The sequence below is a fragment of the Neophocaena asiaeorientalis genome, unplaced genomic scaffold, assembly GCF_003031525.2.
Source record: "Neophocaena asiaeorientalis asiaeorientalis breed wild unplaced genomic scaffold, Neophocaena_asiaeorientalis_V1.1 scaffold280, whole genome shotgun sequence".
Taxonomy (NCBI): Eukaryota; Metazoa; Chordata; class Mammalia; order Artiodactyla; family Phocoenidae; genus Neophocaena; species Neophocaena asiaeorientalis.
Genome location: NW_020185321.1, coordinates 9530151 through 9553171, shown reverse-complemented (window position 1 = coordinate 9553171; position 23021 = coordinate 9530151). Strand labels below are relative to the sequence as shown.

The 23021-nt window shown below is 38.9% G+C and overlaps 1 protein-coding gene across 3 annotated transcripts in view; it reads left to right on the top strand.

Annotated features, from left to right (window-relative positions):
- PLD1 (phospholipase D1) overlaps nucleotides 1-23021 on the top strand; it is a 203937-nt gene that overhangs the window by 171586 nt on the left and 9330 nt on the right. For all 3 annotated transcript variants that reach the window (XM_024734104.1, XM_024734106.1, XM_024734105.1), the window contains exons 23-25: nucleotides 1790-1839; nucleotides 12512-12646; nucleotides 21156-21309. In XM_024734104.1, coding sequence (XP_024589872.1) covers nucleotides 1790-1839; nucleotides 12512-12646; nucleotides 21156-21309 — 339 coding nt within the window. The remainder of the gene's footprint in view (nucleotides 1-1789; nucleotides 1840-12511; nucleotides 12647-21155; nucleotides 21310-23021) is intronic.

Below are 23021 nucleotides of genomic sequence, written 5' to 3'. Positions count from 1 at the left end.
AGCAATCCTTCAACAAGGTTGGTAATAATAGTCTCTGCCAGTAAGTGAAGCGTGAAGGTCCTTTCCTGTCTCCTGGAATTTTAATTGTTTTCCCTACCATCACTTTGTTAAAATTTTAGGGAACGTGGTAAGTCCTGTTCTCAATATTCTAAAAAGCAGAGTTTCCATATTCACGCAAAAAGGCACATGAGACTTCAGACTTGGCCAGTGGAAGATTATGAGGGGGGGTTGAGAGGTGCTAGCTGGTGGGCGGGTGTAGAGAGGTGCTGTAGAAAGTGATGGAAAGGCCCCCCTGACGTTCTTTTTGGGTCGCTTAGCTGAGAAGAGGTCAATGGACAGGCCTGGCATGAATCCAGCTCCCAATTATAAGCTCTGTGACCTGAAGCACAAAAGAGCCCTACTCAGAATCACACTTAATAAGTCAAAGCAAGGACTAGCGCCTGGATATTTTCTTTTAATATCCCCTGTTCGTCAGAACCACCTGTAGTTTCCCACCTTTCTAATCAAATTCTTTTGTGGGGGAGGGACAAATGAAGTCTTGCCCCAAACCCCCAGTGTGTAAAGCAGATAAGGGTTCAGGGCCTTGGTCAAATTGGGGCTGGGGACTTAGACGCCCTCTTGCTTGAGTCCCCCTCCCTAGAGGCACCTCCTCAAGATCCAAGGTCCTCCAGGCACAGTTTGAGCGCACCACTGTGGTGGAAATCTTTTTTTTTTTAATCCTCTTGCTTCTTTCCGACTTTTTAAGCTTGTATCTTTCTGTCTGCCAGGGTTTCACGTAAGGCGTTTTGTTTCATCTGGGGTAATTTTGCCTCATTACAGTATGAGAAAACTTGAACTGTGCTTTGGTCTATACACTTGGATTGAAGATTTGCCCATTTCTAATATTATCTGATTTATAACATGGCAAACAAAGCTTTTCAAGTATTTAAGGCACTTAATGTTTTAAGTATTTAAGGCAATAATGTTTAATTGGATTTTATCCACTTCATTTGCCATGCTAACATTATTTTTGGAAGATTATCGATTGTAATTATTTTCTGTAACTATTTTCTTGGGTGTGAACCAACTGAATGAAATAACATGCTTCGCTTTTGTTCAGCAACCAAAACTATAACCTTTTATTATGCAAAAAAATCTCTATTTTCTGGCATCATCTTTAATAATATCAGCATTTCCCAGGCATAACTGTACTTATAATTACTTTCACAGAGCAAAGTAGATGGAACATAGAATTTTTTGTCTTGTCGGTCTTTATAATTCATCGACTATTATCGGAGTCTTGAGAAGCAAAATCATTAGTAGAGGCAGCTCTTTGAGACTATATTTTTCACTTTTAAGGGGTTTTCTGACTTTACAGAGACAGCTCAGGTATAATAGTTTCCTTAATTCCAGAATTACTCTGCTAAGTTTGCCCTTTTCACCTCTGAAAGTAATATGATTCTGTAAGTATTCTTATCTATTGTGGCATTCTAAGTTTATCTTTGCAGTCACCACATTTTCTAAGTGGGAAAGCTCATTCATAACCCATCTTTTAAAAATAGCATCTCTTTCTGAAATCTAAGATCAATTTTATAACTTTTCCATTTACGCACTTCAAAATAACTTGTCCCATCAATAACATTACAGAAGTGACATTCATATGTTTTTTTGGCTTTTAAAAAATCTATGTAGCATCTTCTCATAAAAGCACTTGCTCTATTTTTACTTGGATTAGGACTCTACCCCACAGATATTGCAATTGAAACCTTTGAAACCTCTATAATTATTTCTTTCCTTTACATATGTTCAGAACCATGTGCAGAGGAGAAAATTCCATCCTTGGACAATTAAAAGCAGAGCGTAAGTAACTGCTTTTCTTTTCCTCCATGGTTGTTTTTGGTGACATATCAGTGATTATTAATGTTTTCACAGTGTGGTTATAGGACTCTTCACAAAAGGTAGCCCACAAAATGCTTAACAGAAATAAATTACTTATTGTCATTAAACTGTCCAAACAGATGTTCAGTTGAAGACATCACAGCATGAGCTGCATAGGTGATAAAAATGAGAGTATGTTTACAATTTTTTATAATTTATTTTTATTTATTTATAATAATTGTTTTGATAAGAAGTGGGATTTGTAAGGCACTTCAGAATGACCCCACATGTATCTTCTCCTGCGATCCTTCACCACGGTCCTGGGAAGTAAGCAGGAAGGTGTCATCCCTGCTTTAAAGATGAGGACACAGTCAGCATGTATATACGTGGCCTCCTACAGATGTAGAAGTCCCAGGGTTCTCACACACTGTCGTATTTAGGGAGGAAAACTAATTATATAACCATTTTAACACCATAACACTTGACTAAATCTTGGAGGGTATTATACTGGAGGTAAGTAAATAAGAAAAAAACCCACAGTAATACCTTTTACTCCTGAAATTCTTCACATTTTCAAAGGCACTTTCTCAGATATCTTAATTGATCCTTCCACATAGTTCTTAGCTACAGTACATTGTAACTGTGGGTTTACTTACCTATATCTCTGTGAACTGACTCTAAGTTTAGCACATAGTAGGTACTCAATCATCTTTTATACCCTGAACAGTAGGTACAGAAAATTCCACAAGAACTAAGCTGAAGAAAGAACCCAAAGTGTCTGACCTCTAGTTCATATCGGATTAAGATTGTGAAAATTTGTAGGTCACATTAAAAAGACTAGATTTTTATCCAGAAAAAGACAAGGTATGGTGTTGGATGCCTCTGATCACTGATTGAACTCATCAAAGTGGTCTTTATATCAAAGGTCACTGACTGATGGCAGGTGAGAGAAAATGGTGCCTTGGGAATGGATAGAAAGGTTATGTATGGATAAAACTGTGAAGGAGCATTTGAGGGGATGTGGGAGCAGAAGAGTAAGGGAAGGGTCAGATAATCCTAAGAGTTTCAACCCAGCTCAACAGGAGGATGGGGCTGCCACACGAAGGTCTGGAAAGTCAGGAGGAGCCCCCGCAATCATATGATGCTATGTGGTATGGCGTTCACATATGCTATACACCTCAACTGAGGTTTTTGAAATTTTTATTTTACACTGGGAGCCTCCTAAACGTGGTGCCCTGGGTGATGTATCAGAATGTGGGGAGAAAAAAATTAGGCCTTCCATGTATGTATATCTTTCCTCAAAAATAAAGAATTAGGACATTAGCAGGAATGGTATAGTAAGGATCCCCCCAAATCCACTCCTACATAAAAGCAACAAAAACACTAACAAAAATTGTCAAAAATCAACTTTTTCAGCACTCTGGAAATTAACCAAGGGCATGTAACAATCTGTTTATTCAAGAAAGACAGCAGAGAGCTTCCCTGGTGGCGCAGTGGTTGAGAGTCTGCCTGCCGATGCAGGGGACACGGGTTCGTGTCCCGGTCCGGGAAGATCCCACATGCCGCGGAGCGGCTGGGCCCGTGAGCCATGGCCGCTGAGCCTGCGCGTCCGGAGCCTGTGCTCCGCAACGGGAGAGGCCACAACAGTGAGAGGCCCACGTACCGCAAAAAAAAAAAAAAAAGACAGCAGTATCTTGGTAAAAGCAGCAAGCTTTTTAATTTGCCATATGCCCATCCCCCTCTCCTCATTTCACAGTGGCCTTGAAAACCAACTCCCCATCGCTGTGAAAGAAAACCAACAGCCTAGCAGCCACTGGAAGGAGCCAAATGGGTTTGAAGCTCCCATCCCCCAACAATTCTCAGAGAATTGTCCTAATTTCACCCATCTGACAGTTTAAAAGACTTTAAAATGGCTAGTTTAACTATGTTCAAAAAACTAAAAGCAACAAGTCTAAAGACTAAAGAGAAGTCTAAAAACAATCTCTCCCCAAATAGTATAAAAAAATAGAATTTTTTAATTTAATATTTTTATTAATTTTTTTACATAAAAAGAACCAAATACGAATTCTGTAGTTGAAAAGTATAACAACTGAAATGAAATGTGCATTGGAAGACTCAGTAGCAGATTGGAGTAGGCAGATGAATCAACAAACTTGAAGATAGGTCAATTGAGATTATCCAATCAGAGGACCAGAAAGAAAAAAGAATGCAGAAAAATGAATAGGGCATTTAGAACAGCCAAAATAATCTTGAAAAAGAACAAATTGGAGGACTCATGCTCCCAGTTTCAGAACTTACTATAAACCTACAGGAATAAAACCAGTGTGGTGCTGATGTAAGGATAGACATATAGATCACAGGAATAGAACTGAGAATCCAGAAATAAACTCTTACGATTATGGTCACTTGAATTTCAACAAGGGTTCCAGGACAATTCAATGGAGAAAGAATATTCTTTTCAGCAAATGGTGATGGAACAACTGTATATTCACATGCAAAACAATGAAGATGGACCTCTACCTCACACCACATACAAAAAATAAGTCAAAATGGATCAAGACCTAAAATGTAAAAACTGAAACTATAAAACTCTTAGAAGAAAACATGGGCACAAAGCATTATGACCTTGGATTAAGCACACGTTTCTTGGGTTTATAACAAAAATATAAAAATTGATAAATTGGATTTCATCAGACATAAAAGCTTTTGTGCTCCGATGGATACTATCAAGGAACTAGAAAAAAATGACAGAATGGGAGAAAATGTTTGCAAATCATATCTCTGGTAAGGGATTCATATCCTGAATATACAAAAGAACATTTACAAGTCAACAGTAAAAAAATAATCCAATTTAAAAATGGGCCAAAGATCTAAAGAGACATTTCTCCAAAGAAGATACACAAATGGCTAATAAGCTTATAAAAAGATGCTCAACATAATTAATCATTAGGGAAATTCAAATAAAAGTCACAAGATACAACTTCATATCCACTAAGATGGCTATAATTTAAAACATAACAAAGATAATGATGAGAATATGAAGATATTGGAACCCTCATATGTTGCTGCTGGTCATTCAAAATGGTGTGGGTTCTTTGGAAAGCAGTTTGGTAATTCCCTAAAAGTTAAACATAGAGTTACCATATGACTCAGCAATTCTCCATAGAATATACCCAAGAGAACTGAGAACATATGTTCACACAAAAACTTGCACATGAATATTTCTGGCAGCATTATTCACTATAGCCAAAAGGTGTAAACAACTCAAGTATCCATTAATGGGTGAATGAAGAAACAAAATGTGTATATCCATACAGTGGAATATTATTTAAATCTAAAAAGGAATGTACTGATCCATGTTACAACGTGGATGAACCTTGAAAATATTATGCTATGTGAAAAGAAGCAAGACACAAAAGGCCACATATTGTATAATTCCATTTTTATTCAATGTTTTTAATAGGCAAATCCCTGGAGGCAGGACAATAGATTAGTCATTGCCAGGGTCTGGGGAGAGAGTGGAATGGGGAGTGACTTCTAATGGGTATGACATTTCTTTTCGGAGTAATTAAAATATCTTAAAATTGGATAGTGGTGATGATTGTACAGCTTTGTGAATATACTTTAAAAAAAACACTGAATTGAATACTTTAAAGAGGTGAATTTTATGGCATATGGATTTTTAAATGACTTGGAAGTTTAAAAATAATGAATTAAGCTTTTAGGACTACATAATTTTAAACTTATCTATTGGTGTGTGGTATTCAATAATTTTTCACTAATGGTCTCCTCAATCTAAAAAATCTTAGAAAGAACTTTGGACATAAGACATGTACATCACCAATAATAAATAATTTCAGGGACTTACCTTGTGGTCCAGTGGTAAAGAGTCCACCTTCCAATGCAGGGGACACCGGTTCGATCCCTAGTCTGGGAACTAAGATCTCACATGCCGCAGGGCAACTAAGCCCACACGCCACAACTATTGAGCTCACGCGCCTCAAAGAGAGAGCCCGCGTGCCACAAACTACAGAGCCCAACGCCTTCTGGAACTCGTGCACCACAACTAGAGAGAGAAAACCCACATGCCACAACTAGAGAGAAGCCCAAGCGCTGCAACGAAGAGACCGCGCCTTAACGAAAAGATCCTGCATGCCTCAACAAAGATTCCATGTGCCGCAACTAAGAGCCAATGCAGCTAAAAAATTAAGGAAAATAAATAAATTTTTAAAAAAAATAATAAATACTTTCAAAAGGTGTATCTAATTTTATCCAGGACATAGATTTACCAGAGTATTACCCTATCTCTATTTTCTAACAGTTGAAAATTAAACTGATATTGAATGAGTAAGGTTCTAAAAGATATATTGATTAAAAACAAAATCAGGAAAGCCATTCGGTAACAACAGTGGCTAGTAAAAATGCAAAGGTGAGGTTATAGGAGAATAAGAAGTCAGAACACGCCTATTATTTAGTTTCTCAACCATAAAAGTGTCCTGAACTTATTATAAAGCATTTTCTTTGGCTCTGGACCCTTTTCCTGCCTCTGCCTCTTCTGGGGAAAAATTGGATTTTAACATAAGTCATTTCAATGTTAAGCCCTCTTATGAAAAGAGTTCCAAGTACCCTGGGAACAAGTCAAAATCACACATCTCAGTGGGGAAAATGTTCATTGAACATGGAAGAACAGATTAATTACATAATGCCCCTTTTTGAGGTACAATGTTGTATTATTGGTTTTGTTTTTGTAAATGTATAGTGGGTTTTAAATACATGAACTAACTAATCTCTAATTGGATAGAGAGCTGTAGTTTTTAGAAATAACAAAACTGCTGCTACGAATATGTTAAAATTCCTGAAAAGAAAACCAGCTGCAATTAGTGTATGATTTTCTGATACACTAATCTTCAGGGATTTAGTGTTTAATTTAAAGCATTTCTTTACTATTTTTATAATTGTTGTGAATTATGGCATTTTAGCAGTCAATTTTGTTTAATTTAACACAAGGTCTAGAGGTATTCAATCAGGATTAGAAACGTACATATAGGAAGTGCTTGTTTAAGCAGCAAAAGCCTGTAACAACTCTTCAAGACCTTTCACAAAGTGTCCTTATAAACATAGAGTCTATTGTATCAGACTTCTCATCTTTCGAGCTATCGATATATATGCACCAACGTTCACAACAGATATGTCCTAGGAGCCTAGATAAATCTCCAGATTCTCACATACCTCCATAACATGTAAGTTGGAACCCCTCATGATTCTTTTCTATCTATTGCTTCTTATTAATACCTGTCATGCTCCTGGCTTTCTTATATTTTCCTCAGAAGGCACTGTTTGAGTATATCCTCATACCACAAGTTAACATCACCAACTTTGTACCTGTTACTCGTTGAGCCAGTTTCCTTCACAGAATAAAGTACAGTCAGACCTCTGTATCTGCAGGTTCCCCATCCACACATTCAACCAACCACAGATAGAAAATATTTAAAAAGGAAAAAAAAAAAAAACCCAGAAATTTCCAAAAGGCAAAACTTGAATTTGCCATGTGCAAGCAACTATTTGCATAGCATTTACATGGTATTAGGTATTATAAGTAATCGAGAGATGATTTAAAGTGTACGGGAGGATGTGTGTAGATCATACACAAATGCTATACCATTTTATATAATGGACTTGAGTAGGGCAGATTTTGTTATCCTTGGGGGTCCTGGAAGCAGTACCCCGCGGGTACTGAGGGACGACTGTACTGGCCAAAGTAATTTCTCAATTTGATTTGTCTTCTTCTCACTAGAGTGTGTGGTGGATCCATTCACCTCATTTGACAGGCCACACGTTAATTCATCAAAATGTCTGCTTTCTGGCTTGGAACCTTTGTTTTTCTTCTGGTCCCTGTGACTGGCACTCACCCTTAGCTTTCTTCTTAAAGGTATTTTTCATAAAGAAATAAAGATTTTTTACCACTTCACAAGAGCTATTTTGGGGACTTCCCTGCTGGTGCAGTGGACAGAAATCCGCCTGCCAGTGCAGGGGATGCGGGTTTGATCCCTGGTCCGGGAAGATCCCACATGCTGCGGAGCAACTAAACCTCTGTGCCACAACTACTGAGCCTGAGCTCTAGAGCCCGCGAGCCACAACTACTGAGCCTGGGCGCCACAACTGCTGACACCCACATACCTAGAGCCCGTGCTCCACAACAAGAGAAACCACCCCAATGAGAAGCCCACGCACCGCAGTGAAGACCCAACGCAGCCAAAAATAAATAAAATTAAATCTAAAACAAAACAAAACAAAAAATCCTTAAAAGAAAAAGTTATTTTGTAGCAAGGATGAAGGAGTATGTATGGACTGTGGGCTGTGAGGCTCGCCCACTAGTTGGAGTGTTGCTGAGACTCTCCAGACCTGCTGTGGAATGGCACAAATCTGTGCCTTAGGAAATTACAAGTTATTATGTCTTAAGCTTTTCAGGCTGCTAACAGCCAGTCGGTATCGTTAATCTTTAAAAAATATTTTTAAATAATTTCAAACTTACGGAAGAATTTCCAGAACTGCCATATACCCTTCATCCTGATTTCGCAAATGTTAATAAATTTGCCTTCTTTGCTTTATCATTCTTTCCAGATAGGTAGATAGACAGATAGACAGACAGACAGGTGGATGGGTTTTTTCCCTCTGAACCGTTTGACAATAAGTTGCAACCATGATGCTTATTTACTCCTAAATAAATGTGTGTTTCTGTGAAAAAGCAGGACATTTTTAAAGCAGCTATAGTTCAATATAGAAATTAATGAAATTAACATTGATATAATACTATTATCTTGTTTGCAGACCTTATTGAAATTTTTCCAATTGTCTTACTAATTAAGGTCCTTTATAGCAAAAGGGGGGGAAATGTTTTTTTTGTGTGTGTCCCAGGCTTCAGTCAGCAACATGTGTTGTAGGTATCTTTATTTTCCTGTAATCTGAAATAATCCCTCAATCTTTTTTTTTTTTTTGGAGAATGGGGGGACTTTCATGACCTTGGTATGTTTGAAGAGTACAGTTATATTTTGTAGAATAGCCCTCCGTTTCGGTATATCCATTGTTTCCTTGTGATTAGATTCAGGTTATGCGTTTTCAGCAGGAATATCACAGAAGTGATGTGCCCTTCATATACCATGTCAGGAGGAACATGGTGTTGATTTACCCCATTACTGGTTATATTAACTTTGATCATTTAGGGAAGGTGAGATCTGCCAGGTTTCTCCGCTGTAAAATTACCATTTTTCCCTTTGTAATTAAATATTTCGTGGGAAAGCACTTTGAGTCTATATAGTAAATATTCTGCTTCTTATCAAACATTCACCCACTGGTTTTAGCATATATTAATGATTCTTCCTGGATCCATTATTACACTATGATTCAGTTATTATTACTATATTTCTAAATGTTGATTTTTTTAGTTCCATTGCTTCTTCTATATTTATTACTTTCTTCTAAATTTCTTAGTTGCAATTCTACTATAAGAAAGTTTTCCCTTCTTCCCCACTTAAGCATTTATTCATGTGTGGACCTATGGATTCTTATGTTATTCAGTGGGTAATAATTTTGATGATCAGCTTGCACAGATTTGACCAGTGAGGGCCTTTTTAAGCTTGCTCCTGTGTGCTTTGGACATGTTCCCATCAGCCTTTTTTTCTTACTGGCACAAGAGTTCCAGACCCATCTTGTATATTCCCAGAACTAGCCCTGCAGTCAACCATTTCTCCAAGAAACCTAGGTTCTTTTAGTGGAAATTGGCATTTAGAAACCAAATTCTGGGTGCTAGATATGATCATTACTACTGGGATATTACTGCTTTAGGCCTTTTGTATACACATTATCTATTATATGTCTATCTATCTGTCTATCTATTTACCTATCCATCTATCTACCTATTATCTATCTATCTCCATACTGATACTTATAATTCCAGTCCCATGCCACAGGATTCCTTCTGTTATCTCTGATATATATACTTCCTCAATCTTAGAATACACAAAAATCTGTAGCCCATACTACTATGAAAAATAAATCTCACTAGAATTCAATATTTGTTTACAGTTCTTTTTGTCTTTAGCCTAAGAGTATATGCTCAAAAACTAGGGTTGAAAATTTACTTGGATTATGTTATTAATTTGAAATACAGTTAGGTTCATTGCTTTAATTTGTATTTCATTTTAGGCTTTTCTTTTTTTCTCTGTCTTTCTTGATTAAGTGTGTGTAACAGACTTCCAATAGTCAGAACTATACAAAAGGCATGCTTAGACAAGTGCCACTCCGCTATACTTCCTTTCAGTTTCTTCCCCATCCATCTTTTCCACCCTATTCCACTCATCCTCTGTTGGTAACCAATTTTGTCAGTTTCTAAGTTATTCTTGCTGTGTTTCTTTTTGTACAAATGGGCAGATACATGTATATTTTCTTATTTCTCCCAATCTCTTTCATAAGAATAGCATACCACATATTTTCTTGTGCATTTGTTTTTTCATTTAACACTACATCCTGGAAATCACTCCGTATCAGTTCATAGCGATTTTCATTCCTTTTTAGCTGCATAGTCTCCCATGTATAGATTTGCCATAGTTGATTCAATCATTCTCCTCTGTATGAACATTTAGGTTGTTTTCAATATTTTTCAATTACAATTATGCAGTTGATAACTTTGTGCATATATGTCCTTATTTGTTGGAAGTGTATATTTAGGATAAGTTTCTAGAGTGGGAATGCTAGGTCAGTAGGTAAACACATAGGTGGTTTTGTTAGATATTGCCAATTACCCTCCAAGTTTGTACCAATTTGCATTCTTACCACCAGTGTAAGAGAGAGCTTGCTTCAACCCAGTCTCATCAATAGAATGTGTTATCTTACTTTTTTTTTTGCCCAATCTCATAGGTTAAAAAACGGTTTCTCACTGTGGTTTTAATTTGCATTTCTGTTATTATGAGTGAGAATGTATGTCTTTTCAAATGTATCTTTTCGTGTGTGTGAATTGTCTGTTCATGTCTTTTGCCTATTTTTCTGTCAAGACTTTGATCTTTTTCTCCCTTCAGTTTTTGAGTTCTTTATATGTTCAGAATCAGTTCTTTGTCTGTAATGTATACTGCAAATATGTTCTTCCTGTTTGTCATTTGTCTTTGCTCGTGTTTTGTGTCATGCAAATATGTTTTTTTTAATTTAGCCAACATTATTGATCTTTTATTGGCTCTAGATACTTATAAGCCTTCCCTGCACTCAGGTTACCAGGAATTCACCCTGTTTTCTTCTAACACTTGTATGGTTTCATATGCTTACATTTTCATCTCTGATTTATTTGGAGTTCTTATGATTGCTGGGAGAAATGTATATAATTTTTATCTTTTTCAAATAACTGTGCAGTTGTACTAGCACCTTTCATTTAAAAATTCTAGTCCTTTATGTAAAAAGCCCTTTTCCTAGAGATGCAGCCTTTATCATATGCAAAATTTCCATACCTACTTGGGTCTGTTTCTGGACTTCCTATTCCATTCAGTGGTTCGGCTGTCTATTTAGGTACCAGTTCTACACTGTTTTAATTATACAGACTTTATACTTTGTGTTAATATAAAATATGGGAAGGTTTATTTGTAATTGGAGGAACCTCTGTATATTACCTATGAACAGACTTCTTTCCAGTATACCTAAATTTAATAGATACACTAACGTCAGCAGTAAAATAGAAAGCATCAGTGATACATGGAAACTTCAGTAAATGAAACATGAACTACCATTGGTTCTATTAGTATGCTTCAGATTCTTTTAAAAATTTATGTTCTCTTTCTATAAGAATCTAAGATGGTTTGATTCCACTCCATTTATTCTTAGTATCAGACTTTGCTTATCCAGGGCGATTGCTATGTGGGAGAGGGACCATAAAATCTCATGACTAACACTCATGCCAGGGTAATGAGTATGGGTTGGTTTGATATGGAATGCATTTCTTCTTATCACATAAATGACCCTCACATGATGAGAGGACAACATTTTAAAGTACAAACCTAGTACTGCTTGCTCTGAAGAAAATTCTCCGAACTCAAATGTACTTAGGATTCTTTCCTAATTTTAGTGATTTAGAAGGAGTGTCATTTAATTGCCAACACTCTTACTTACCCAAAGTGTGCAAAATTTATCTGTTGCTTTGCGCTGGATATGCTGCAAAGTATGTGTACATCAGGTAGTTTGGGCTCACATCTTGCATCTGGTTTAAACAGCGGCAGGTGTCAACCAAGACAGATGCAAATGTCACACTGAAGTCTTGGGTTATCTACTGCAGCTATACTTTTTCACTCTTCAGTAGTTGCTCACCAAATCATTAAAATAAAATGTTCATATTTGAATTTATCTTTGGACTACCTCGACATAAGGAATTCTAGAAATCACTTCAGTATGATATTTTAAAATTGCATCTCCATTCATATTAACAATATAAAACTCTTCAGAAAGCAAATATAGATCCTAGATGTATTCTGAAATTATACACACACACATACACACATATATTTTACAATCTATTCTTAACCTATTATATGGTATATTTGTTTTGAAAGACAGTAAAATTTAACGTGCCATTATTGAGCTTGGTCATATTAATTTTAGTGATTTCTTATTTAATTTACAGTCGGCAATCAGTGGATAAATTACATATCCTTCTGTGGTCTTAGAACACACGCAGAGCTTGAAGGAAACCTAGTCACTGAGCTTGTCTATGTCCACAGCAAGTTGCTAATTGCTGATGACAACACTGTTATTATTGGTAAGTACTTGGTCTCTAATTGTATTCCTTGTTAGTTGACTTACCTCATGCAACAATCTTTCTTTTTATTCCTCTAAAGCTTCCTTTGCAGTTGAAAGGGACAGTCACACAGTTATCTAAAACATTTCCGAAGCAATCTTTTTTGCTTATGTCCTGTCTAATCCCTGCTTTTATCTATGAAGTAACAGAGGCACAGAACAATCAAATGGCCATCGTGTAAATTACAGAGTCCAGAGACAGCAATTTAACCCAGCAGTGCAATAATCAGCCTGCTCTCATTAATTCTTTATTATTTCCTTATTTTTATTTTGAAGCCAAGTACCTAGATTTCTGGGCTTGGAAGGAGGAGATGTGGGGAGGGAAATGTGTCACAAATGAGTACGTCGTGGTAATTTGTACGTGCACGCATCACACCCACCTAAGCATTACCACAGATCTGAAGTTTTGCGAGAGTTAGGATCGGAAGGATATTAAAATATTGCTGCCTCTGTGCTTACCATTTTTTCCCCGGAGTCAATGTTTTGGACGTTATTAATCAGAGTGCAGAGCACACCAGCTTTGTTGGGGGCGGGGGTGAGGTGGACATTGTGTAGTAATGATATGATGTAGTCCTAGACTAAGGTCTGCAGTCTGTTCCTGCAGTCCTCGCCCCACTGACAGATTCGGGAGAGTTACTGGTTGTACATTCTACCCAGATTAGATCTTGACCAGAGGGGTGGGTTTGCAGCTTCATTCTTGTATACACCTGAATACAAGAATACAAGCTTCATTTTCCCATCATTGAGTTGGTTTGCCTTCTAATATCATGTTACACAAACACTGAAAGGCCAGGAGGAGAAATAGAGTATAAATAACCAGCCGGATAAATTAATTGACAAGGGTGGGGGGATGTTACTTAGAGATATGCTGTGTCCCACTATTGGGAATTCCACTCATCCATTTTAAATAAAATGTAGTTTCTCAGCTATAATAAGACACTTAACTATTCTTTAAGAAATTAAGTGTCATGGGGTGTTTCGAAAAATTTTGGCAGTAAATATGCCTTTTCCAGGTCTATCCTCCACTGAGAAAAGAAAAAAAATTTTCATACCTAGGAGTAATGAGACTGTCTTGTCTGGAAGATGATTTGAAAAGAAAAAGTAGTTCAGAAGCCATAAAATATATAGACCACAGTGTGGTGATACATATATATGTATATGTGTACACACACAGACATTCTTTTTTTTTTTTTGCGGTACGCGGGCCTCTCACTGTTGTGGCCTCTCCCGTTGCGGAGCACAGGCTCCAGACGCGCAGCCTCAGCGGCCATGGCTCACGGGCCCAGCCGCTCCGCGGCACGTGGGATCTTCCCAGACCGGGGCACGAACCCGTGTGCCCTGCATCGGCAGGCGGACTTTCAACCGCCGCGCCACCAGGGAAGCCCCAGACATTCTTTTAATACTTATCGGGCATTTAAGAAAAATATCTTGTGTCTTCAAGTTCTTGCTCAATAGGGATCAAAGCTCTTTAAGGATTTATTTCCTCCCTTACTTCCCCCAATATACAAGTTTTCTCTCATTTCCCGCAAGCTATTCTGGTCTTGCTTTTCAGAAGCCAATCTCAGGATATTTTTATATTAAATTTGGCAATGACAGTAAGGAAAGGAAAAATATTGATTTTGCTGAAATGAAAAAACAAACAAAGCCAGATAAAATTCAGTTGATCTCTTCAGCAAGATTTCAGAACTCTTGAAGTACAAATTGAGAGATGTAAATATTTTCCTTTTAAAGGTCATTTTGACCTTCAGCCTGCTTTACTTTCCATCAAGTATAAATGCAAGGTAGTTTTCAGTATCTGAGCTAACAGTTACAGATTTGTAGAGGTTTTTAGTTGACTTATTTTCTGGAAAGTTCTCTGACCCCTCAAAGGCTACCGCTTCTTTAGGCTAGCAATAACTGATCCATTTTGCACATCGTTCTTACCGACTTCCTTGAAACCGAAGATGTGGCCTTGGGCGTATGACGAGGTCTCACTTGTTAGTCTTTAGAAGCTGCACTTCTTTTTCTCCTTCCCCAAGGGCAGAACACATTTCCCCCGCGGAAAATCCACAGGTACTTTTGTTCTTTGTATCTCAGTGGAAACTCTAGGAGAAGCAGGCTTGTTATTGCTGCTCTCAGATATCTGGCCTGTTTTCATAACACAGACAGAGAACAATGTTTAAAGTTCTCAAAGAGGAACTTGAGAAGTTAGGTTGACAGTATTTTACAGGTGTTAAGCAAGTAGTTGAGAGCTTACAAGGAATTAAAGTAACCTGTGATTAGATTTTCTAACATGGCAGACTTATGCCAGAATTATTGAATAATTGACGTAAGAAAAATGACTAATGGTTTATCCTCATTTTTTTTCCTCACAAGGAAATACTTGGTTTCTCACATTGGGATGTCTTTTGTGTGTACCTTTAATTATCTCTTACCCCCGGTGGCCCTGTTGGTCCCCAAATCTGTGACCAAGTCCAATTTTCTAATTCATCTTACTGGCACTTAACAGAACTAACATTTATTTGCTTTCCTAAACAAAACAAGGCTATCCTTAAATAGAATTTAAGTCTATCCTGTTGACTAAGTGAAACGATGTTTTTTAGTATTCACTAATCCATTGCACAACACAATAGGGAGATACAAAACATGATCACACAGTGCCACTGCCCTACACAGCTCATGGGCTACAGGGGAGGCAGGTATTCTTTCCACTAAACACCAGAAACATCGGGATGGATATTGATGACCTGGTGCGAGAAGGTCCAGAGACTGTCAGCGAAGGTGGGTATGTGGGAAACTATGGAGAGAGAATGGATATCAGTGCTTAAGGGGCAGGCTCGAGAGCAGCTGTTGAGAGTCTGTAGTTGAAAGGCCACCCCAGTAAAGAGTGAGTCCCGTGGGTCTCAACCCTGGCTGCATTAGGTTTGCCTGTTGGCTTTTTTTTGGTGGACTATCCTTTTTTAATTAAGCTATTATATATAGTAAATTGCATAAGTGTACAGCTTAATGAATATTCACATATGTTTACATTCATGTAACCACCACCCAGAACAAGATACAGAATATTTCCATCACTCTGACAGGTGTCTTCCTGTCTCCACTCAGTCAATCAGCCCCTAAAATGTTTTCACTGTCACCACAGAACAATTTTGAACACAGATGAGTTTCAGTTCAGGTAAATGAAACTATCATTTAGGGGGAAGATTATTCATGTCTGCAATTTACTTTCAAATAGATTCCCCCCCCTCCCCAGCCGAAGAGGGATTAATTGATAGGTGAAGGGATGGAGTGGTATTAGGGGAAAATATTAATGCCTGGTTCCTACTTCCAGAAATTCTGACTCATTGGTCTGGTTTGAGACCCAGGCATCAAGGTTTTTTTGTTTTTGTTTTGGCACCAATATCTTTTGAAAGCTTCCTAGGTGATGCCGCTGTGGAGTCAAGCTGAGAACTCCCAAACTGGAGGCACAGGGAACACAAGTGGGTAGAAAGTACTGAGTAGCCCACTGACGCTCAATTGAAGAATCAGTTTTCCTTTAAAACAAGTAAGCTAGAACAGGGTAGAGTTTGTGTGTTAGTTGTCTATTACTGCTGTAACAAATGACCACAAACTTACTGGTTCAAATCAGCACAAATGTATTATCTAACCATTCTATAGGTTAGAAGTTCAACATGGGTCTCACTGGGCTAAAATCAGGGTATCAGCAGGGCTGTGTTCCCTTCTGGAGGCTCTAAAGATGAATCCATTTCCCTGCCTTTTCCAGCTTCTCCAGGCTGCCCACATTCCTTGGTTCATGCCTCCCTTCTTCCATCTTTGAAGGCAGCAATGTTAGATCTCTCTGAAAGTTCTCAAAGTGTCAACCCATTCTTCTGTAAGCGCATCTCTCTCTGAATCCCCTTTACTTTTAAAGACTCTTGTGATTATCCTGGGCCCACCTGAATAATCCAGGATAATCCCCTTATTTTTAAGGTCAGCTGATTAGCACCCTTAATTCCACCTCCACCTGCAGCCTTAATTCCCCTTTGCCATGTAATATAACATATTCACAGGCTTTGGGAATTAGGACATAGTCATCTTTGGGAGCCATTATTCTGCCTACCACAGAAGAATTCACAATTTCTCAAACAGGACATTTTAAAAAAGTAAAACCACAAAGGAAATGACAGATAAATCCAACTATATTAAAATTCAGAACTTTATTCATTAAAAGATGCTATAAATAGAATAAAAAGATAAACCACAAACTGAAAAAAGGTATTTGCAATACAGTTAATATTCAAAACATATGAAGAACTCCTTAAATCAATAAGGAAAGACAGTATCCAAAGAAAGATGGGCAAAGGAACTGTATAGGAATGTCCCCAAAGAGGACATACCTGAAGCCCATAAGTATATGAAACATGTTCATCCTCATTAATATAATAATGAGACAAAGAACAGGTTTTCAAAATACCAATTGGCAAAAATTTAAAATTGGGCAATCCATGGGCTTCCCTGGTGGCGCAGTGGTTGAGAGTCCACCTGCCGATGCAGGGGACGCGGGTTCGTGCCCCGGTCCGTAAAAAAAAAAAAAAAAAAAAAAAAATGGACAATCCAAGTATTGACGACACTGAGGAGCACCAGGTACTCCACTCTTGCATACAGAGCCCAGGTAAACTCCCACATGTGTACACCAGGAAACATACACAACTATGCAGAACATAATTGTGTATTATAGCAAAACTCTGGAAACGACCCAAACATCCATCAACAGTAGAATGAAAAATTAAGTTTGGGTGGGACACAGGTTTTCAAGGCAGGATCCCACTGTGTTCCCCTTTGCCTGACAAAGCAGGAAAGCTATCCTTTTCTACTTCGCCCAAAACTCTGTCTCTTGAATTCAGTTTGGCACAGGTGTACAGAGAGGCTGAGCTTTTGGCATGGGGACTCCTGCAGGTAAAGACAGTCCAGTCTTGAGGGCCATGGCTAGTGAGGGGCAGGGGTCGTTAAAGAAATACTGACTCCCATCTTGTTCTGTGCTTTACCCAACCTGAAAAGAAAAAAATCATCCCTCTGATAAATGCTTATTGAGGGCCTACTCTGGTCTGGGATGCAGGAGGTGAGGGGCTGGGGGGGTCAGGCAGGTCAACGAATGATCCATTCTTATGACAAAAAGATGCAGTCGGGGGCGGGGCTGGGGGAACTGTGACACATGAGATCTAAAGGCATCCACTAATAAAAAAACATGTTAAACACGTTTCTGCTTCCACCTGGGTTCCCACCTGTGCTATTTAGGCTGTCCAGGAGTGAGGAAAAAATTAAAATAAAAAAATAAAATAAAATGTTTGGGGGTGTTCATTCAAGGAAAATAATGCATTACAATTATGCATAGATAAATCCCAAAGACATGATTTTGAATGAAAGAAGCAAATCTCCAAAGTTTATCTTCTATATGATTCCACTTATACAAATTAAAAATAAGCTAAAAGTAAACTTTTTTTGTTTAGGAAAACATCATCAGAGCATGATGAACACAAAATTCTATACAGATTCTCTCTTAGGAAGGGAAGGTCTTTAATGGGAAGACAGCTGAGGGCTTCTGGGATGTGGTAATGTTCTATTTTTCAGCTTGGGTGATAAATTCAATGATTTTCTAAAATTATTACCTAAGTTGGACTTATGTTTTCATATACTGTTTTCTATTTTGCTATATTACATACTGTTTAAAAAGTACCTAAGAGCAAACTTAGAAAAGGTCATTTTCCAAAAATTATCAAGGCAATGTCCTAATAAACCAAGGGATTGCAGTTACCATAAAACATAGTACATGAAAACAGAGCATATTTCTTGTAAACAATTGAAACTCTAAGGACTCATAGAGAGTAAAAGGTCAAAGTTCCCCTTATTGTCTCCCTCTCTTTGCCGGAAGGTACTCATCACTCTTACCCTTCAGTGTGCATCTTTCTAGAGGTCACTTGCCCTCTCTTCTTCCTAGTATGTTCTATAGAAATGGGTTAATACTATACCTGCTGTTCTGAATTTGATTTTCAGAATATGGGAATGTTTAACAACAAGAAGGGAGGGTAACATTTACATCCATCAATATCTCATTTTTGGTATCTCATTTATTAAATTCACACCTGAAATTTTCTCTTCCCTTTCTTCACATTCCTATTAAGTAGTAGCCAACTCACTTATCCAGTGTGGTTGAGAGTCAGTGCTCTGAGAAACTCCAGATGGGCCCTGGAAGTACAAGAACCACACCCTCTAAAAATTCCAGCTCAGAATGCCAGGAATGCATTCCTCCCCTGGTGATGGGAAGGAGTCTGAGAGGACTGGTGTGAAAGTGTGTGTGTGTGTGTGTGTGTGTGTGTGTGGCTTTCCAGGGGGCTCACATCCCCAGTCTCCCTGACGGTGAAGAGCAGCTGTGTCCTCCCAATTTGGCAGCCCCAGCCCGAGAGTGGCCTCTGCTGGGGCCCTGTGGTAGTGATGTCCCAAAGCAGCACTATGGAGGCTTCTTTGATACAAACGCTACATGCCAGCAAGTCTTCCCTTCCTATGGTAATGTTCTCTAGTGCAGATATTCTCAAGGTAACGAGTATCTGATAATAATGCCAGTAATAATTAGCATTTGTGGGACAGTTTATAGATCAGTAAGTGCTTTCACATGGTCTTACTTAATTTTTACAACAACCCTACAAGGCCTGTATTATTATCTCGATTTATAAAAGATCAAATTAAAGCTGAGAGAGATTAAATGACTTTGCCCAGATTAATGCTGGGCCCCATGTTAAGTCCAAAGACATGGCTACAAATTTTATAGTGTAATTAAAATGTAAGTGTATGTATAAAGGTTGATTTGTTGCTAACAAAACAAAGTGTTTCAAAGGTGGGGCCCACCTTACAGCGCTCTAATGGTGCTCCCAACTTTCTGTGAGGTGCTCCATCCTTTCTGTCACCCAGAGTCCCTATGGGACACCGTTCCCATCCACAGTTATCATAGAGTTGTGTATTAACTATGTGACCATATTGTAGCAAATGGCGGTATAGATGCTTCAGGAGGAGCCAGCTTCCTCTCATGTCCAACATCCCACCGTCTGGGCTCTGGGTAGCACTGCTAACACCTTATACCCTGATGGTCCCCATCACAGACAGTAGCCCGAGCTTGTGTTCAACCTAACTCTTCCGCACCCTGTCTGCAGAAGCAGTGGAGTGTGGGACTAGGGCAAGAGGACCAAGAAGAAAAAAGAGTCAGTCCCCTTTTTTAGTTTGTAGGACACCTCAAGGATTCAAAAGTGTGGATCCTGGGGCTTCCCTGGTGGCGCAGTGGTTGAGAGTCCGCCTGCCGATGCGGGGGACACGGGTTCGTGCCCCGGTCCGGGAAGATCCCACATGCTGCGGAGTGGCTGGGCCCGTGAGCCACGGCCGCTGAGCCTGCGCGTCCGGAGCCTGTGCTCCGCAACGGGAGAGGCCACAACAGTGAGAGGCCCGTGTACCGGAAAGAAAAAAAAAAACCTGTGGATCCACAATGATAAATGCAGAAAATGTTGCAAGGTTTTTGAATACACAGCAGAGGAGCTCAGGAAGTGCAGGTTGAACTAATATTCAAATACTTGCCCTTCACATGTGAAAGTCAGCATTCTCAGCTCGTTTGGATTTAAAAATAGAATGGAGGGAAGTTGATACAGAAGCTGTTGGCATGCCACACAAGTGAGGCAAGAGAATGAAAACCCAAAGCCACTAATGATAATCTGTATTTGGGAGTGAACTATATTGCTTGTGAAGGTCCTCTTGTGTTCTGACATTTATGATTATGTGACCATGAGTTAAAGTCTACAGAGTGTGATTCTTAAGCATGAAACCTTACTGCACTGAGCCGGTAAGTGTTCTTGTTTCTTTGTGTGCTTAATGACTATATCAGTTAGAATCCTTTGAGCCACAAGATAGAAAATTCAGCTAGAAGTATGTGAAACAATAAGGGAAATGTATTACTTCACATAACAGAAAATAAGAAGGTTCTAGGGTTGGCCAGCTCAGTGACTTAAAGACCCAGAGTCTTCTTTCTGCTCTGCCATGTTCAACTTGTCTGTTTGTCCCTTGGTTACAAAGTGGCTGCAGCAGCTCCCACAATCATGTCCTCATGCAGCCCTTCAAGCCAGAGTATCCAAAGACTGGCAGTGACACCATCTTCTTCTTCTGTCTATTTATAAGAAAGAGAAAAACTTTCTCAGAAGCCCCTGGCAGATTTGCCTTACGTTGCATTGACTAGAATCATGACAAGTGCCCATTTCTAAGCCAATCACTGGCAAAAAACAATGAAATGACCATGACTGGCCTTAGACTGATCAAGATTTACCCCTGGGTTAGGGAGCACCCTGCCTTCCTAGAGCACAGCATCTCTTGATACCTGAACAAAATTAGGGGTTTTTTAGCAAGGAAGAATTGAGTCTGGAGGGCAAATGAGTGTCTGCCGGAATAAGAAAATGGTTCAGTTTCACTGTTTCTCTTTATAGGCTCTGCCAACATAAACGACCGAAGCATGCTGGGAAAACGGGACAGTGAAATGGCTGTCATTGTGCAGGACACGGAGACGGTTCCTTCAGTAATGGATGGAAAAGAGTACCAAGCTGGCCACTTCGCCCTAGGACTTCGGCTGCAGTGCTTTCGGTGGGTCTCGGAAGCTGGGTCTCCCTCACATAATCCCACTGCAGTGGGCAATGGAACCCAGCCTAGCCTCTGGCCCTTAGCACACATGCCATCTCCAGGTTCTTCTTTGTCCAAAACAGCGTGAACCACACCAGTCGTATACAAAATGGCTCTGTGTGGGGCATAAAAATTTCCTGTTTGAACAGCTTTTATTATTTTTATGTGTAATGGAGAAAACTAGCATTTTAAATCTATTAATTGATTTAGGACCAGGTCAAACCATCTAGTGTCTATTTAAGTATTTTATAGTGAGTCCATTTTTAGAAATTGAAATCATTCCAGCGATACAAGGATATGATAAAAATTACTAAAGGAGAAAGCTAGTGACTACTGGTGTTAAAGTAAATGTGGAAACTTCATTTCTCAGATTTAAGATGACTCCAGACATGGAAGATTCCTGATCTTCTGCAAGAAGATGTGAATTTTAAACAAACCTGTGGTCCAACAGAGAGAGCACTGGGCTAAGTAGTAGGGGGTGTGTATCCCTAAATAAGTGCTTCATTCAGTTAAGTGTTACTGAGAACTTTCCTGGGCGGGGCTATAACTGGCCCCATCCCAGCCCCTGTAGTCCAGTCTCAGTTGTCAGAGTGATCCTTCGAGAACCTAACTCAGGTCCTATCACTCCGCTATTCAACCAATCCTCAATGCCTTCTTATCTTTTTTTTTCAAATGGCTTCTTATCTATCTCCTGTCCCTCTCCCCCAGCCCACTGAAGACACATTAAGCTCCCCACTGTCTGTGGAACACACCCTGACCACTCTCCCACCTGTAGGCATTTGCAGGAAGTCCACAATTATAAGATTCTAGAACTATATTGGCCAGGATGGGATTTCAGTGTGGCCTCTATGGTGAGATAGAGCCAAGTGTCCCCGATTAAGGGTGATATTTTAAGCTATTTGATGAAAGGCACTGCACAGATACTGTTGTGGTGCTGTTGTTTTAACCCTTCCAGTGTTAATGGTCGCTTCTGAAAACTGGCTCACTTGCAAATGGGCACAAAACCAGCACTTCCCTCCTGCAAATGCTGGCGGCCCTTACCTCCTACCTCACTCCAGACTCTGACTTTTGAGGACCAAGCTTCAGTTCTGGAGACGTTCTTTCTGCTCCCTCTGCCCCAGGAGCTCAGCAAATCCATCCCTCAAAATTTGACTGTCAGACCTTCTCACAGTTTTTATTGCTGTATTTATCGCCTTTGTTACTAATTGTTTTGTCAGTAAGGTTTTTGGTTTTGTTTTTTTTAGACCATTGATATTTTAATTGACTTCTAATGTTAATTTGTTTTGTTTAGCAGGGGAGAGTTTAAGATTAGCAGCCCACTTTTAATCAACCCATTGATTGCCTACTGCAGCTCATATAAGGAAACAAATATTTCCTCCTGTAAGCTAGAAATAAATGTCACACCTTTTCAGTTCCATGAGAACTTAAGTATTCTCTTTAAAGGCGTAGCCTCCTTTATAACTTTCTAAATGTATAATAATTATAGAGGGAGAGGGTTCTGATTACAACATATTTTTCATTGTAGAAAATTTGGCAAACAGAAAAGCAATAAGGAAATTATATTTATCTGTAATCCCACCACCCAGTGCTAACAATTTTAACATTTGATGTATATCATTCCACTTTTTTTCTATATATAAATATTCACTACTGTACTTCTTTTTTTTTTTTTTTTT